The following is a 20213-nucleotide window of genomic DNA, read 5'->3' on the forward strand; positions in this document are numbered from 1 at the left end:
ATCATTTTGAAGACAACTGTTATCCTACTTTACTACTCATAAAAAATAAATAGATTATTAATAAATAAGTACCTGCAAAAAGAAATACAATGTTATAATATCACAACATTTACAAAAATAAGGCTAGAAAGATTCGAATCTATCTTTTTCTTCGCAATATTGAAATTGTCTCAAAGTACGAAAGAAATATATTAAGATAAATACCTAAGTAGAATTAAACAATATTTTTACGTAACATAACCGGTTTATTACTATTGTTTTATTAATTATAAAGTTAAATACAGTCGACAATACGACATCTGCACTCAGCAAGAATCTGGCCACACGAGATTATTTACACAACATAACGAGCTAGCTCCGTGTAAACACGAGAGATCATACAACCCAGTCAAATTAGACTTTATTAGCGAAGAGTGTTTCAATATATTCAATTTCCAGTATAAAATAGAGCACCTCTAGAAAAATTAAACGATGTAGTGATGCAGTGAAAGACAATAATGAAGATTAATAATTTGTATAAAGTACCTACCTCTCGCGGCGAATGATAATCCCTCCAGGCAAATTAAATTTTTATTCGATCTGTTTCCAATATGATATTGATCTGTCAGCGTCAATAGTGCGTGCGATGAACGATCTAATGTCATTGAGCAATATGCCCATCACTGGTGGCTGACAGCTCTATGTGTCCAACACTGGGATTCTTTATTAATACGTTACAAAAAAAATGTGATCTCTCGCGTTACCGAATCTCCACACTCGCAACAACATCCAAGTTCTATTTAATAGATTATAGATTCAAGTTCCTATTGCGGTCTTCTTTGGATGCGGATCCGCACGCTCCGTATGCGAGCGGGACACTATGAATGCATAGCGCTGCCTTGCTCACACACCAGAGCGACATGCGAATGCGCATCGGTGTGACCGCGTATTATAAACAATATTCGAGTATTGAACAGGAACCCTGTTGCTCTCTTACTTATATATAACTATGTAACTGGACTTTAACATTATTATATCATAGATTCATATACGTTATTAATAGTGCACTAGTATTTTAATGGCTGTCTGCAATCATATTGGCAAAAAAGTTTATTCTTCCAGACTAACTCAGTTTTGAAAAACATTAGCGAATATATACACTCTCACTGGTTTATAGATTTGAAAAAAAAATGTTTCTTTTATGTTTAACACAAAGGTACTCGTAGTATGACTTCAAAGCGTGATAAAAAATTTCTTAGTTATTCAGTTTCGTTACTTTTGCTGTTTTTAAAGGAAGACCTAGAAAACTCTTTAATTGAGTTTTTACAACGCATTTCGTACAATATTTGGGCCGATTTCTATTTTGTAGCATCGGCAAAATTTATTTTTCGCTCAGATTTGGATACAATTTGGGAGGATTAGGTTTCCACGTTCTAGGTGGTCTAATTTAAATTTGAGACTGAAATTGTATGTAATTTTCCGTTAATCTACGGAAATATCATAAGTTTTAATAACTCAGTAGAAGATTTTTAGAACATACGGTGAAATTGCGCTTATTAGGTACAGAAAGAGTATGCTATGTATTCAGCGAAATGAATCGAATTCTGACAAAAAAAAACGATAACATAACAAAATCCCTAATAGTAGGAATGAGTCTATTCCTGGACCGGCCTTACGAAGCTTATACAATATACAACACAATCCGTACAATATATACTACCATACAATATGACGTGTAGCGTGCCGTCTTCTATGTATCTTGAATTAAATAATACACATTCGAATTCTGACAAAAAAAAAACGATAACATAATAACATTTCCTAGTACAAATGAGTCAATAATAGCTTGTACATTTTACAACACAATCCGTACAATATTTCTTTCCACAATGTATTCATATGTCATATCATGTATGAAATAATACACATTTTACAATAGAAAGCTGATAGCCATTAAAATATAGTTGTAATTTATTGCTACATTAAACTATCTCTTGAGCGTAACAAATAAAATCCATCCGTTAAAATATAAGTATTGCAGCGATTTACATTTATTCAATAAAGTCTAAGATTGTCATAAAACGTATTTTATATCTGCACAAAAATATGTCTCATTTCCCATTTTCAAGTATTTATAGATTTATACTACGTAAATACATTATTTGATGGCACAGACCACATGGCGTTATTTATAATAAAAAGGTATTCATGTTTGAATGCATAAAATGAGCGCAGACGTTTGACAGCCACGGTGTAAAAATATGTCTTTTTTGTGTATTAAAACAAGCCTCTCATGTTATTTTTGTCGAACAAAAATTGAGCGAAAGATATCTAATAATCTTCGACTTGAAGACACGAGATTGGCTTATTTTAATATATTTAATCTATGAGTATCGTGGAAGTTTTTAATTGTTTTTAATTTAGAAATAAATAAAAACATATAGTTTGGCAGCTGCAGACCCTCGCTTTATATTTTTTTGATGTTTATTTTATTAAGTATAAGATATATCCCATTATTTGAATTCTAGACCGCTCTACGTGTTACAATAGCAATTAGTATGAAACTCATACTTATAAGGGATCAATTTATTGTAACTATTCACCTACATAATAGACGACTTACGCTAAAACGGCCCGCGTTCGGGCCGAAGCGTCCCACAATTCACGTTACCACTGATCACTCGTCATAGAAAACTAAGTGTTGGGCGCCTCGGCCAGGACCCGCAATGTTCCAGCGTGAATCATCCTTAAGTGGTCTAAAGTTCAAATCCCATGATATTTTTATATATTTCATCACTTCAGGCTACGACCTCTAATAAAAGATATACATATAAGTAATACTGTAAATTATTTACACGATAAATTAAAACACGTATCTATATTACTCGAGTTCTTTTTGTACAATTATTGTTGATATGGTTAATCGGCGAGTAATGTCTACTGATCAAATCTCGCTGTGCATCTGCCAGATACTAACCTTATCTTATCTTACATTAATTACTGCAAAACAACAAAAAAAGATGGACGGAAAAGGCAAAATATGTTTCCTAATCTAAAACAGCGTTAACAAAATACAAATTGGTGTTAAAGATATAAATGTTTGTGGAATATTTTCAAGAAAGGTTTTACCTTATATCGAAGAAATTAAAATACTCACAACCTTAAAAAAACTAAAGCTTACTAATATTGCTATTATATAATTTGGCATATATTGTAACAATATCTTATGATTATGACGACTAGAACTATAAGCGCAAGCCTTGAGCGACTTTACTCTGCTTTCACTCACACAGCCACACCTCTATTATGTATATACAAAATGATATGCTAGAATTCTACTATGAACGTACAATATTCAAATTGAGGTATCACTTAAATTAATAATGTCTTTTCACTTCAAAGTCACTTCGTATTTGGTCGTCGAGGTCTCAGGGGAGAGGAAAATAATATTGCTTCTAGTTTCAGATGAGCAGTGAGTCGAAATCAAAACCAATGTTGTTCATTGTCTTTGTGACAGAAGTAATTTGACATTTGCGAGCTGTTTTCAACTTAAATTGAGTGTTCTCTGTGAGCCAACTCGCTGTCAGACATATGTTGTTTGAATCTACTTTGAAACGATTTAACAAACTCCACATATCCAACAAATACAGCTTTAGCTTTAAAGTGTATTTCAAAGAGCGTTTAACATTTATTATATTTTATACATTTCTAAATGCAGACGAGTCCATGCGTACTCGCAAAGAATAAAAAGATTTCAATTTATTCTGACTTCTATTGACTTTTATTTCACTCGAATCTTTGTTATTACCTATCAAACTGTAATTTCAATTTAGAAGTGAGATCTGCCAATATCCATTAACCTTTTCAACAAGCGTTAAAGATAATCGATAAGTACCACAGCAACAGAATTTTACGCAGCTTTTGACGTTTGAATCCAACGCCTTAGGGGTCATCCATTAATTACATCACACGAATTTCTGGGTTTGACCCCTCACCCCTCCTTGTCACACTTAGTCACATTTGGCAAGCCCCTTCCCCCCTGGTGTGACGTCACATTTTTGGCAATTTCGTTTTCAAAGTAATCGGCAAATCGAATTAGGTATCAAGGTATGATTCATATTTTATCAAAATATTTTTGAAAAATAAACGTTAGTAATTTTATAACTCAAAACTGATTAGGAACAAAAAATTAAACGAATAAAAACGATTATCGTTCCATAAAGCTGTTATTTAACTGTACAGCGAATTAAAAAATATAAATATTTTTTTTCTTACTGATGAAGTTAAAGTGAGGTCACAAAGTTTGTGACTCCCCTCTCCCCCTTGTCACAACGTGTCACATTTTCTTGACCCCCTTCCTCCTCCTAAACGTGTGATGTAATTAATGGATGACCCCTTACAAATCAGGGGTCAAGCTCACAATTATTTATACATACCGCTAGTCGAAACTTAAAAATAATGAGGTGATTTTCATCGTATTTATGTAATTTTATTTAAAGTTGTACAGTACACTTTTACAACTATAATAAAATGGCTGATTTTCTATTAGAGTATGTGATTGTCATCTTGGCTAGCCCCCCCAGACGCTCCGCTATAAATTTCGAGTCAAGCTTCATCTTAAACCTTGGAGACCTATTGCGTGAAGACGACCAAATAATCTATGGGCTAGGTGCCGCAATGCAGGATTTTGCGGAAGGCCTTTCTGAACTCGGGATTGAAGATGGTGTAGATGACGGGGTTGAGGAAAGAGTTGATGTAGCCGAGCCAGGTGGTCAGCATGAAGACGGTGACACCGGGGCTGTAGGGGAGTCCCAGCTTGAAGCAGACGGCGTCGAGGACTGAGCAGGTGAAGAAGGGCGCCCAGCAAAACAGGAACACGCCTAGGAGATAAATGATATGTAATAATTATGTCATAATTTTGTCAACTAAGTTATTTCGATTAGGAAATTAGGATAACACTATTTTTGAGCATCTTGACGTGCTGTCGATATATCGGATGGCGACTGTACGCAGCTAAAGTGTATGGAACTATCGGTGTATGATAAGATGCATGGCGGTATCTACGTTATAAAATACTCATATTTTTTATGCGATTGCAGGAGAATTGAATGTCGAAATATGCGGAGGAGTGCGTATACAACGTAGGTCTGCATTTATATAATATGATTTCCAAAAAAATTTATCTGCATTCATTTTTTTTTTATTAAATTAAATCATTTGTCTTTACATGTTTTATATATTTTTTTAATCATGGAAATCTGACGGTGTCCACCATGTAGATCTTAATTTGTTTCGCGAACAATCCTAGGGGCATTTAATATTCTTACCTAATACGATGGCTAAGGTCTTAGTAGCCTTCCTCTCTTTCTTAGCCGACGACTTCTCCCGCTTCTTCTTGCTGGCCTTGTTGGCCTTGTAGATGGTGAACCTCGCCGTGGCGGCACTGGCTTTCCGCTCCTTCTTGCAATCGCCGAACTGGCTCACTGTGTCCGGTTCGTCTTCGGAGCGTATTGCTAGTGATGCATTTCTGGGAGATCAAGACATAGAAATTATTTGTTTGACGACTACTGTCTTTCGACTCGCTGCCGTAAATGAAGTTGCCGGCTTAGTCGAACAGAAAAATAGTATACACACCTCGGCCATTAAATTTGTAATTTTCGGCCAAAGTCGAGGATGTATCTTACTTTACTGCCTCAAGTATGTAATATCATATTGCTGACTATTAGTTAATGGTCTGAAGTCAAATTAAAAAAATCTGGGCATGAAAAGTATTCAATTAATAGAAAACACGCAAAAAATCTCTAAATATATGAGATGGATGGAATTGAAATGATGGCTACCAAAATGATGAGTAACCATGATTAAAGAATTCCTATCCTTCTGTTTTAATATGATGCATCGTTTGATACGATCTTATATCTCCGGATGGGTTTGCAAAAATGTACATAGTAAATTATGATTCATCTAGACTCCTCCATGCCTCCATTCTTGCTGGTGACAGGAGCTTGAAAGTTGGGTGGGGACGAAACAGAGGACAATAACGAACACCGAAGTTCCCAAATTGAGGGCATCTTTCTTTTTTAATATGAACGCGTAATTAGAGTGACGGAGAAAGATGCCCGCATTAGCGAAATTCGATTTTCACGGTTATAGCCCAGGCTCGACGCTGTGTGCGCGTGTGGCTGTGTGATACCTGGACTCCTCGATCCCTCCATTCTTGCTGGTGACGGGAGCGGGAGAATTGGGTGGGGATGAAACAGGCTCGACGCTAGATGGCGCGTAACCGCTGTCGTTGTTGCCGTTTGGATCGGATTTCAGCTTCGACTTCAGCAGAACCCTAAATCGAGAATATTTAGAAAGAATTTAAAGGTCATGTCGTCACAAGCAGTGAAGGAAAACGCGGAGGACAGACATAAATGAAAATTATTTCTACAAAATGAACCCAGGTTTGTCAGGTAAATAATGGTACATGGTCTATTGGTGCACCTCACGATGTACCTCTAGGTATTTAGTGAAGTTAGAGAAGAGTTTATGGTGATGGCCTAGCAATAAGGATGGACGTCTTTCAATTCGGAGGTTGCGGGTTCCAATCACCGGCTCGTACTAATGAGTCATTTAATATTATCGGTCGCTTTTCGGTGCAGGAAAACATCGTAAGGAAACCAGACTAATTTTTATTAGGACTAGTTTCCTGTCTGGGTTATCGTTATCATTTTACTTTCCCTAGTACTCCTTCAAATCGAATAATGATTCTTTATTTACAAACATTATACCTAATGGATATATAAATACATGTACTCTTTCTACATCTGTTACTCGTATAATTCCTATCCTAAAAAAGAAAACCGATTATTTGCACTTCGTATTACGTGCATTAAAATTTTGTTACTATAGAATATTTCACTTTTATTAAAATAATGTTTTTTTTTTTTATCTTAAATATTATTTTTGTACAAATGCGGGAACCTCATAAAATGCTGTGTCTAGACGGGAACATAATTATGCATTGTGTATAGTAATTAGCGCATTTTCTCTTTTGTTGTTAAATGTGTAATTTATAATAAATACATACATATATTAATACATACATAATTATACCAAGTGTGAATCATTAAGTTGATGATGAAGAAAAGTTTACATTCATTTGACGGCTGACTTGTCGTATACAATGCAATTTTAATGTAAATCTGTGGGATAAAGGTTCTCACACGTCAGTGAACAGATAACATAACGATTTTATCAACCATCGCTAATTTAAATAACATTCTACTTCTCTCGATTGAATTCAGCATCTACGAGTACGAGTCCTATCGGAATCTAAGAAGAATTTAAGTCAGTTAAAGTTAAAGTTTAGGGACCTAATAATTAATTTATAAAAAAAACAAACTCAAGGGCATTGTTTTTTTTTTTTCATTTTGTATATTTTTATGTAAAATGTAAAAAATGCCGAATAGATCCAATGCCGTAATTTGTTTGAACGAAGTTTTCATTTAAAGTTTAAGTTATTCGTGTTTAATTAGTCGCTCAGAGTCCCTTAAAAAGTAGGTTTTTATTTATGCAAGTACTATGTTTTAATATATTTTTATGTTACATAAGGTTATCTACTATAGGTACACGTAATATTTTTAAACATCAAAAAGATGTTCTTCCAACCAGAACAATATCTCAATCCGCAAAAAGATACTATAAAATCAAAATCGAATAATTTATAGTTTTAAATCATTCTCTTTTTTTTCTTTAAAGCTTAAATATTAGATTGAGACTAATAAATCCAAAATTCAAAAATTTATTCTGCAAGTAGGCCTCAAGGGCTCTTTTACAAGTCAATACAACATGTATAGTAACATCATATAGTGACATGAAAAATACATAACAACATTTATAAATACAACAGCCAATACCTGGGTAAACATTACATTATAATAATCTTAAAATAAATAATTACTACAATACAATAGAGATGTATAGTCTCTATGGTTAAAAACACATTAAATCTGGAGATGTAAAAGGTCCCCAATGTCAGAGTACTAATACTAATAAGATTTGGAAGTGTAAAGTCTCTCCAAGTGTCAAAATAAAATTTATACTGAATAAATAAATCGCGTCTGGTCTGGACTGTTAAGTTATACTGAATAAATAAATCTGATAATATCTCCTTAAATGCACATATTCTGTACAATCAACCGCACAATGTCGTTGAAATCTAGCACAATGTCACGAAACAATGCCTTTGGCGTATGAATAATGCTTCATTCACATAACCAATGTACATAGTTAGGTCAAAATTGTGCCATTGTGCAGTTTAAATATTAGAGAATCAGGTAGGAAATATGAATCGAAAGGTCAGTAAAGACTAAAATGGCGTTATTTATAAACGCGTTTCTAGCCTGGATTAGCTGTGAATCGTTTGTCTTTATTTGTCATTTTGACTTATGTATTTGTAAGAATGGGATAAAACATAATATATCTAAATGAACCGTGTAAATTTTTATAAATAAGTCTACAAGGTATTTCTAAAATCGGCCGTGCAGTTTTCAAAAATATACTTTTTTCTTAAGGTGTGCAATATTTTTAGGTATATACAGTGTTTGGTCAATGCCAATAGTGGAAGGCACAGAGTACGCGTCAAAAGTCATATATTATGTCATATGGCAAGCGACAAAGTGGGACGTTTTGCCGGTCGCGTTCTTAAATGGGAATACACCCTACGCAGAGCGCTTTGCGCTGCTCGCTCGAGCGCTCCGCTGAACGCTCGCCACTCTCGCCGTACACTTATGAATCTCAGCAGCTCAACGCGACGGCGCCGGTCCGCAACGTGCTTATTCCACGCCTTTGTTTGTCCAACTTAAGCAGATTTACTGCATGGAATAATACCAGCGTTATCCTTTTACTTTGCACTTTGCAATTCTTTTCAAGAAATATGCTTATTTTTAGTAGGATTATAAGATTGCACTTATGTCAAACGTTTGTTCACACAAAACCTTACAAAGGACTTTGAAATAATACTAACTTAATTAATTAACTGTAGCTCTCAGTGCTGCTGGTTTTACACGACCGGTAATTGATATTTGTTAAAGCAATTCAGCCTAGTCTAACATTCGTATCACACAGCCATATAGGTTAGTTTATTATTTATAATATTTTAACTGCATGATTATGGCAAAGAAACCGTTGTTAATGGTTTTGTACTGGTTTTGTAACGACCTTGAATATCGCTCACGATATGCGAAATGAAGTCGTGCGTGAGATGTGCGCCAATTATCAAGACGATCGTCAAAGTCGGGGCAAAAGCAAATTGCAGTTCAAATTCCGAACAAATTATTAAATCTAAATTGGGCTCATGGTTCCTCCGATCTTGCCTCGCCACGCTTAACTCCCGAGCATATTCCAATAAGGCACTTAGAATACTTGTCTGAACTTACTTAGGTAGATCCTCTCGAGCTGCGAGCATGAATTCCGTGGACTTGTCGTTAGGGATGACATGGCAGTCCTCCGCGTCTTCCAACTCTACGGAACGCTTATCGAAGCTGTAACAAACACATTGATTCATCCATTTTTCGTACCGATAGTAAGGTAACTGCGAGATTGACCAAAAACATTCGCGAAGGAAATATTAAATATATTGAAACTGGTCACTCCTGTATCTTAAATAGCAGAAGCGTTGAAGCTCCTAGTTATACGGCGTTTTAATATAATTATTCAATATCTATGTCTCACGCAAATATTGTAATTTTCACAAGGAATTCCATTAAAATATTGTAATTTAAAATCACATTCACTCGCCCGTTTATTGACTACCTGCAGTAGTACTCAGAGTAAAGTATTAGATACATATCTGTGTATCTATTCATTTAGATGCTTACAAAAGTTAAGATAATTTTACGGTTCCACCCACCTGTTTATAGTCACTGCCTACACTACTACAAAAGTTAATTGCCGTTTTCATAAAACCTAAGTATTTAGAATAACGATACATTTTAGGACACGTAATGTTGATACTCAGAATCACGAGCTCTGTTGATTCTACGATCATATTAAACATTCCCCACTTTTCTTAAAATCGCTACTTATTGTCTATGAGAACGTGTATGAAATGAGAATTCGAAAGCAGTAGATAACTTCAGAGAGTCAATCTAGCTCATAAATTCAATTTGCAAAAAAGCTAATATACATTTCTGTTTCAATATAATCCGTAGGTACTAGACAAATAATTAGCCTTATCGCCTTCTTTTAGTTTCTCTCAGCCATATACACTTAGAATTGATGAATAACCTATTTCTGCCTAATTAAGTCATTGACAAAAGAGGCATAACAATAAGTTGAATTAAAACAATTATCTATTTTGAGTTCTTAAAATAAGCAAAGTATGATAAGCTTCTTTACTGAACAAAGGTTTTAATCATCACTTTTAGTAAATTTTAAGACCTCATAGTTACGTCATAAAACCCCAGACGCAAGGGCAAACGTCTAACTTTGTAGGTCAAAATATAAAACCTTTTATACTCATGATAGCGTAGGGGGATTATTTAGCATTAACTTATTATGTAGCTACCTTACATAATGTAGACGTTACTTAGATATAGGAGAGCGCGTGGGAAGTAAACGTAACACACACTCAAGGTACTTTATTATGTCCCTGTCCCACAAGTATAAATAAATCCAAATACTGCATGCACTAACACAGTGGAAAATCCTTAACTCAAACTAAGCAAGAAAGTAACTAACAGTGATAAAACTAATAACTGTAACAGACGAGCGTAACTTCTACGGCTACTTCATATTTTCTCATTGTTTGCGAGTACAAGAAAATTAACTCCGTAATAACTGGGGCAATATAGCACCGAGAAATTTGCAATACGCATCGGTATGAATAACAAATGTCTAGCCAAATTCAACCAACAACAGAAAGCAGTAAGATTGCAAATTGAGTGAGTTGAAAGAGTCTCGAAATGAACAGATGATTAGGTCACTCTTGGGAAATTATGATGGAAGATACGAAATTAACGTGATTTTCTTTGAGCGTGTAATAGATTTTCATTAATTATTGGGGCTCAAGCGGACAGATATTGCTCGGAAATGTTATATTAGCATTCATGAAAGATGAGCTGTCGAAAAACGTCAGTATTAGGGGAAATTAATGTATTTTTTCTCCATGAAAAGGCATATTTTTGTGTTAATACACCTTAACGTTATTTGAGATTTCATAAAAAATATGAATGTCCAAATTCCTTTAAAAAATATATTCTTGCTAATAAATATATTCAATGATTAATAAGTAGAACGTTGCTAGAATCTTTATCCGATAAATTCACTTATTTTTGTACATTATTATCATTATTAACATATTAGACATAGTTATTAGACATGTTAAATTTGCTTTACAATCCTAAGGCATAATCCACAGGATTAAGTACAGGCGCTGTACTAAAAGGCATCCCACGTGCCTAGCGGAATCTTACTTACTCGCATCTGACGTGGCCACCGTTCAAATGTTGACAGCCTGTGGCTAACCACTCTCGTAAAGCTTTTAGCGTGCCTGTCCCTGGGGTTTGGTCTTCGCTTTCTAATCTCAATTCGAGAAGAACTTTGAGCTTATTATCTTCTACATCTTATATCAAATAATCTTTAGACTTTAGACTTATTTGACTTAAAGACTGACTGCACATCCAAAGTCTATAAAAGTTCACTATCAACAAGGATTTGGTACCTAAACCAATTGAAGACGTGAGTGGATGAACGTGCTATGTTACAAAAACATAATTTTGATATGATATGATATGATGTTTATTGGTAAATATTTACATTTACAAGTCATTTTATATACAATTATCTTATGATAGATTTTACATTGGATGTCTATTACATTATTTATTTACTATACTCATGTATTAATAACTTTCGACTCGTATAGCATTACAAATATTACAATACATAGTAAGATAACGAGATATTATTATATTCCTATATAGTTTAGTAGGTACACGATTGAGCCAATGACCCGTGGCCATCGAAAAACTCGTCAATGGTATAGCAAGCCATTTCTAGTAGTACAGCTTTTAGTTTGCGGACAAATATTGCATCGCTAGAAGCTTGCTTTATTTCATCGTCTTTATATATCTTGAGTAGCAGTTAAAGATTAATCAACTGTAAAAAATGTTTAACAATCGATGAAACGATGTTTTTTGTGAAAATACTTGTATAGACAAATAAATAATTATTACTTTAGAAGTATACCATATTACTATTTTTTATGAAAAAGTACATAACACCTTCATTCATGTTCAGAATTTACTCATGAAGTAAATCAAATCAGTGTATGAAGGTGTCAAGTGCCTAAGTATTTTTAGGGTTCCGTAACCAAATGGCAAAAAACGGAACCCTTATAGATTCTTCATGTCCGTCTGTCTGTCCGATTATGTCACAGCCACTTTTTTTATCCTCTTGTTTTCGCTTAAAAATTCGAAATTCCATTAGTTCGAAACTTGTTTTCGAATAGTCATATACCTATTTCAAGTTCAATAAACAAATTCTGTTAACAGGAGAATAATCGCATCTCATTACTGACACTTTTTAGCATAACAGCTACGTCTGCAAACGATACCACAAACATTTTAATTATTATATTTATTTAATTTTTCGATTCCTTTTGCTTACACGCCTTAGGAAGGCTCATGGTGACATACTTAAACTTCTTTTTCTTAGCGACACCGCAGTCAAGTTGGCTATCGGAGTCGAAGTTTTTAACATTTGGTACCTGTCATGGTCATCCTCGTTGCTACCGGAGCCAGTGTTGGTGGCTGCGTCCAAGGCAGTTTCAGCCAGCCTTCTTGTCTGCGCCACGTTTTCAATGACGACGGCTTGGCTGCCTTCTGGCACGGGAGGTTTCTTCGCCGCTCGTTGCTTCCGAGCTCTTATCCTTAATGCCTGGACAAACATTGGATAACATTAGGAATGGTAGTTACAGCGAGCTGAGCTAGTGAATACTGATATTTACTGATAGTGATACTGCTGACACATTCCATAATATAATTACTAAACGACATAAATATGCTTTAAAAAAACTTACTACCTAACCATAACGTCATAATCTCTGTGTTCATACAACATATTTTTAATTCAAACTTAAGAGGAAAGAATAGCTTTTTGAATCTACCGAAATTCTTTTTTCTTTTTATATATTTTTTTTCTGTTTTGCAAATTTTGAAAAAAAAGAAAACTTATAAATCTAGTTTTTCATTGTGTCAATAACATACAAAAAAAACATGGAGAATGGAAAATATTTAGAAGTGGAAAAACTCTTAATACAGATAATATTGAATAAAATAAGACGATCTATGCCATTAATAATAATAATATGCCATTAATAAGAATAATAATATGCCATTGTAAATAAGACGGTCTATTCCATTAATAATAATAATATGTCGTTGTAAATCGTCTAGTTGAATTAAATTTCGCTGACGGTGTAAGATATTAAAAAGCAACCAAGCGTTGCGCTTTAAACAGATTGTAAAAGTGCAACTACGGCGAACGTAGAACTTAAACATTGACGTCATAGTTCGTTCAAACGTTCATTCATGAGATGTTAGTAGTTTCTAGATATATTAACTCAGACGATCAACTTTATACTCGTAGTTGAAGATGTTCTTTTAGCTTACTTTCTTATTACTTCACATATATCCACTTACTTTTGTAACTTTTATTGAATAAAATGAAATATTTTTAAGGCGCAGGAAGACTATTCAGATATTTAAGGATATTTAAGGATAAAGGATAAAGATATTTAAGAAAGACTATTCAGCAATTTATTACATATATGATTTTTCAGCCAGAAATATCACCAGATATGTCCCGACAAATCATATCCAACAAAATTGTAACAATAAACTAGTATCTGAGTGGGGCTTCAGGTCGATTTATGACACCATTGACACCTCATTGACAGAAGTAAATACAATTTAATAATAAAATAACTGTCAAAAAATATATTTTTAACTACCTACGTCATTGTCAAACAAGCATACGGTCCGCCTAATGGTAAGCAGTCACCATAGCCCATAGGCGCCTGCAACTCCAGGAAAAAAATTGTAAAGCTACATTAATTATTAAGTACGAATTAAAAAAAATCGGAAACAAGTGTGGTTCAGGATAATGTAGTCTTAAAACATTATTGTAGACTGTGAGCTCGCTGTTTGCACGAACTTGGCAGTAAGAATGCATATCCCTAGGCCCTATAAACTTGACTTAACATCGTCTGACTTTAGTAGTAATAGTAGTAAAACACTTAACTGTACAAAAAGAAACAAAACAAAAAAGAACACACATCATTTGTACAAAGGCGAAAGGCGAGGCGGCGAGGCGGCGAGGCAGGAATCTCTTCTTTTTCTTACTTTACGATATAATGAGCGGCAAGATCATCAAGAAGATTCGCGATATCTCTCACCTTAAAAATACTATAATACAAGAACATCATCATGATGCAGGGGATGTAGAAGGAGCCGAGCGAGGAGTAGATGACGTAGTTCTGGCTGTTGAACAGGCACTCGCCGTAGTTCCTGTCCGGCGTGTCGTTGAGCCCCAGCACCACGGGCGTGCCGATGGCGGCCGAGATCAGCCACACAAGCACGATGGTGAACCAGACGCGACGGTTGTTCTTGTGTTTTGCGTATTTTATTGGTTGCGTTACTGCTATGTACCTGCGGACAAGGCATTGAAATATGTATGACCTGTTTGATTTTACAATCTTCAATTATTCACATCTTGTATGGTCTTGTCGAAAAACCAGCGTGGGTAGCTACGATGAGATATGACCATTTCAGAAAACATGTTTTTTTTTAAAGGTATTATTAATTTTTGTACTGGTCCAAGGCCTAAATTCGATATTTAGGTATTTGTCCACCGCCTGAATTGTATTGTTTATAAAATTTATTCGTATATCAATATGCAAATATAATCAAATCCCATTTATGTCTTTCGTGAATTAAGAACTGTTATTACAATATTTATGTAGCGCGAGCAATGCATTCTACTACGCGCAAATATAATAACAAATCCAAAAACAATTGTTTCAACAATTTGGTATAATATTCTTTGCAAATTAATTAATGTTTCAGTTGGAAATTATCAACTACTAAATGGTAAACCAGAATCTGATTTTAATTAGCAAATAGGAATTAATTTGCATTATTAGTTTTGTTATTCAATAGTTTAACATTTGCTACATATGGTTTAGTGACAATGTTTAATCTATGTTCTACATTAGTAACGTGATATTTACATCTACAATTTATAATTATTTGAAAATATTTGTCCCGCCTAGTTTCTTGCGCAGGTTATCTCGGGGCTGTCAGTGTGCATTGTAAATAGTGGCCGAGCGAAACATGTTTTGTTGCCGAAACCGAAACCGAATGTTCGGCTTTGGCCTAGTTTCAGCCGAAACCGAAACTTTTGTAGACTTGATAAAATCTTTTAAAAATATCATAAAACCGCTTTTATACACATATTAAGACTGCGTCGACCGTGGCGCCTTCATTATGGAAATTGAGTTTTCCAATAAACCAATTGATTTTTAGGGTTCCGTAGTCAACTAGGAACCCTTATAGTTTCGCCATGTCCGTCTGTCTATCTGTCTGTCTGTCTGTCCGAGGCTTTGCTCCGTGGTCCTTAGTGCTAGAAAGCTTAAATTCGGCATGGATATATAAATAAATAAAGCCGACAAAGTCGTACAAAAAAATCTAAAAATTTAATTTTTTTAGGGTACCTCCCCTACACGTAAAGTGGGGGTGAATTTTGCTTCAACCCTACAGTGTGGGGTATCGTTGGAAAGGTCTTTCATAACTAATAGGGGTCTTCAACAAACATTTTTTGATAAAGTGAATATATTCGGAGATAATCGCTCCGAAAGAGAAAAAAAAGTGTCCCCGCCCCTCTAACTTTTGAACCATAGGTCCAAAAAATATGAAAAAAATTGTGTAAGTAGAGCTTAAGAAACACATTAAATGAAAACTATAGTGGACATGATCAGTTTAGCTGTTTTTGAGTTATCGCAAAAAGTTTCCCCTTCATAGTAAAAAGACTTACTTTAATTAGGTATTGATTATGCAAATTTGCCTATTTGTTTAACTCGCGTGAAAGGTACCGTTTTATCCCTTGGTTAACAATTTACTGTACTTTGAGCTCCAGTTTAGCTTATTGTGACGGAAGAGTAACTACGGAACCCTACACTGAGCGTCGCCCGACATGCTTTTGGCCGATTTTTTATTGTATACATAAATCAGTATATTAATATTGTTGTTCTATTTGTTCCCCAACTTCTGGTCTTTGTCTCATAGTGAGAAGTACCATCTCATATGTTTCGGTCCCGGGCGAAAGGTTCGGCCGTTTTTAAGCCGAAACCGAAACTTCGTCTGAACCATGATTTTTTTGGACCGAAACTGACCAAAACCGAATCTATGGTCGGACACTAATTGTAATATACGTAAATTGAAGAATAAAGAGTTTCAGTTTCACACTATATATAAAATGCGTTGGCTAATGGCTGTAAAGTGAGACATTCTAACAAAAAATAAGGTATATCTGCCCCATATCTTATTATACATAGATCCACACTAGGGAGAGACACTGAGAATTTTTTGTCTAGCTTAAACAAGGACCAATTGGGGTAAAAAGGTAGAGCAGATAAACGAAAGCTAAGCATTTATTTGAAATTTTAAACTTTTCTATATGAATTCTGTCCTCAGTGTCCTCCTTAATATTTATAAGCATAGTTTTGGTTCAAATCGAATAAACAATAAGGTTTCAAACTCAAATACCTATAACGGATCTCTCTTTAGGCTTTACACGTATTCTGAACTTATTAACATGCTCCAAAGTTTCGAAAGAGATTCTCAATTCGTCGTCTATAACCCGAATACCTCCATGTTGTTTGAGACCTGAAAGCGATATTTAATGAAGTGGAACTGCGGATGAAAATATAATGATCAGCGTATTGGAATTTTAGTTATTCGATCTGTTTCCGATATGAGACTGATCTGTCGGTGTCAAAAGTGAAATTTTTGGTTGCAAAAATGCCGTTTTTAACACTGACAGATCAGTAACGAGCCATATTAGACAGTTTTTAGATTTAATTATTTGTGGCATTATCTATGAAAAGGGAACTTATTGTCGATGGCGCTTATGCCGCACTGCGTAGCGCGGTGTTGTTTATAATATCTGAGCATCGTTGATAATGACGTAAGCGCCACCGACAATAAAGTCCCTGTTTATAGATAATGTCACATTTTTGTTTTTAATCACCGTTCCAGCTTAAACAAAAATGCTTTCGTATTTCGCATGTCGATGTGGCTGTTGTCTTCTTCAGGTTTCCCATTCAACCGCTTCTTAAAATTAGCGAGCAGGTTTGATAATTGACCGAGCGTTAGCGAAGGTCTTCATTTCAGCTTGGACAAAAATGCTTTCCTACCTACATCCGGATGTTCTCGTCTACATTAGTCAAATGATTCTTCAGTCTGGGGGCGATTTTCGAATTTCGAGCGCTCGATTTCGTCCTTCAAAAATCTGTGGAAAACGGTGAAATGCTATTTTTGGAGTAGAAGCGAAAGAAAATTGTGAATTTATTGGTACTGACCACTCGTTTTCAATTCTATTAGTAGATTTTAAATGCCTAGTAGTGGAGATATTATTGACGGGAGGACACGAAATCGAGCGCTCAAAATTTAAAAATTGGCTTGCACAGGTTCAAGAATGTTTTTTTTTTGTCGATTCAGCTTTCGAAAATTTCTTAAAATGGCGAAGCCATGAGGGTTCACGAGTTCTACAGCCCACAGAGCCACTAGTTATATAATTTTTTGAGTGATTCGGATTTGAGAATTTTTACCGCGTATTTTGGGTCCGCGAGGTCAACAGCTCACAGACCCACTAGTAAAACACTAGCCACTAGTAATAGACTTACCTATCGATAGAAATGGCGACGAGGTTGAATATGCTGGACGTCGAGGAAGTGACGTCCATGGCGATGTAGATGTCGCACACGAACGCGGGGAGGCCCCACGACCCGTTTACCTGCAGCAAAGAAACGACCGTGTTAGTATTGGGATACAACTTATTTTGCTATGTCAGTGTTGTCAAAGGTAAACATGTACCCAGATCTACCGTATGGGAGGCAAGTGCCGACGCATGTTTGCTGTAGATCGCATATTTTATGCGCGCCTTACATGTAATACACTAATGAAAAGCGCGCAATCTAGGTCTGGGCTCCTTTTATAGTAGAGCTGAACTATGTTTTCAAATTTAACATCGGTGATACTACGCTCAGCTCAGGTTAGCTATAGTGGCAAAGTAGTCTAATATAACAGTTATAAAGTAAAACAACGTAAAATTATCGTTTTGATATTATCAATGAGACAGGCAAATTTTATTTTGGAAACAAATAGTAAAAATAAATGCAAAGTACAACTAAGCGTTAATAAAACACATGAATTTGCTTTAGTACTATATCTATATCTTATTGTAAAAAGATTCTTAGAAATGAAAGTAAACCATATTGTTTAAGCATTTTATTTATTTCTGTAATCTAGCTGAAATTTAATACTCCAGTATTCTTGCGATACAACTTGTCACGTGTAAATTTAGGCCGAAGTCATTTAAGTTAAGGAGAACCTTGTCTGTAATTAAAATTCCAAATTTTAATGATCTTCCATTCCGCAGATTCCCTTGACTTCCTTGAGAACAAAACGGGGGGTAAAGGGGGGAAATCTGAAACAGACAATCTACTGTGATCAACCGAAGCAGCAATTAAATTAAATTGTCGACCGGTTCAAGAAGGAATTTCGAACCCGAACCATAGATTTATTCATAATAGACACACCAGTACCTAATAGCAAAAAAAAACATTGGTACTCGTAGCCTAGCGGTAAGAGTGTGCGACTTTCAACACAAAGGTCGCGTGATAAAACCCCGGCTCGTACCATTGAGTTTTTCGGAACTTATGTACGACATATCATTTCATATTTATCAGTCGCTGAAGGAAAACATCGTGAGGAAACCAGACAAATACCAATAAGCCCATAGTTTACGAGTGTAAATGCGAAAGCGGTAGAAGCTAGTATTTATATAATTGTTTTATTACGGTACACAAGTCGTGGTCTTGGTCGCTGCTCGGCTGCACTGTTAGTGCTTGAGAAAGGAGACCTAGGCTCTCCGAAACATGTCGCGCGAGTCACTAAAACGTGTAAGTTTAAACCGTAAAATTATCAAGTAATGTTACTAGGTCTCACGATAGTTTAAATTGGTACGCAATGGCTGATATACGAATTTCTCAGACATGTGCGAAAGTATGCGGGTCGTCAAGTCCCCCACGATGACTTGATCGAGCGGCGTAGTGAGTTGCAGGACGTGCGGGCTTCGTGTGTTACCAGGGTGCCGATTCAGATTTAACAACTAGATACGGTTTTTATTTCATTTTGATACTGAAACGCCTCGTGACGTGTGTGTGTGAAACGTATTTAAGGGCTGTAGCAGTTACAATACTGCCTTTAAGATCTCTCTAATTGGTGCATGCGAAATGCAGTGAAAGTGAGACGCGCATTAACCAAGATAATCGTCCATGTACTATTGAAGTCGTATTAAATCCATAACAAATTGTAAAATTTGAATCGACCTCCTGTGGCCTCAACACGTTGGCAGGCCATGTGGTGTCACTAAAAAGTTATCGTTTTGAAGTGAACGTTATTTGTTACATATTTTTTGTTTCCTCGTATAATTGCGAGCTTAGCAAATTGTACTTTTAATTGTTAAATTGCTCAGTAACGTTTACTTAAATAAATAAATATCTTAAGAGTTTAACATAGGTTTTCAGTAAATTGTAGTTTTCGCACTTGCATAAAAAATACTTTTATTCGAGTGTGGCGAAGCTGTTTATATGTAATCTGGCCCAAATTCACAGAATAATTTTCTCATCACGTCTGATTTTCATAGCAATGTTTTAGGCGCCCTGAATTTTATCGCTTCGAACCTAAAGCCTGACATATTCATGTTTTTCTCAATAACTCGTAAATGCCGTAGCTGACGCGACGGATAAACTCATCAATAAGTCTCGGATGAAATTAGGCTGTAAGGGGCGAAAGGGGCAGAGTTTCGACGGGAAAAAATACTTAAATACGTATTTTGACGTAACTTTTATGATGAGTCAAATATGGTGCGTAACTAACATAAATGTGGAGAAGGATCCTTATGTT

General features: G+C 35.3%; 1 protein-coding gene across 2 annotated transcripts in view; it reads right to left on the bottom strand.

Moving 5' to 3' along the window:
- Positions 1–4560: 4560 nt before the first annotated feature.
- The window catches only part of LOC133525472 (dopamine D2-like receptor), a 402684-nt gene continuing 387031 nt past the window's right edge, over positions 4561–20213 (bottom strand). For both annotated transcript variants that reach the window (XM_061861722.1, XM_061861724.1), the window contains 7 exons: positions 17930–18039; positions 14423–14675; positions 12734–12903; positions 9402–9506; positions 6173–6316; positions 5307–5506; positions 4561–4859 (listed from right to left, as the gene is read on the bottom strand). In XM_061861722.1, coding sequence (XP_061717706.1) covers positions 4645–4859; positions 5307–5506; positions 6173–6316; positions 9402–9506; positions 12734–12903; positions 14423–14675; positions 17930–18039 — 1197 coding nt within the window. In that variant the 3' untranslated portion in view covers positions 4561–4644. The remainder of the gene's footprint in view (positions 4860–5306; positions 5507–6172; positions 6317–9401; positions 9507–12733; positions 12904–14422; positions 14676–17929; positions 18040–20213) is intronic.

The sequence above is a fragment of the Cydia pomonella genome, chromosome 15 (assembly GCF_033807575.1).
Source record: "Cydia pomonella isolate Wapato2018A chromosome 15, ilCydPomo1, whole genome shotgun sequence".
NCBI lineage: Eukaryota > Metazoa > Arthropoda > Insecta > Lepidoptera > Tortricidae > Cydia > Cydia pomonella.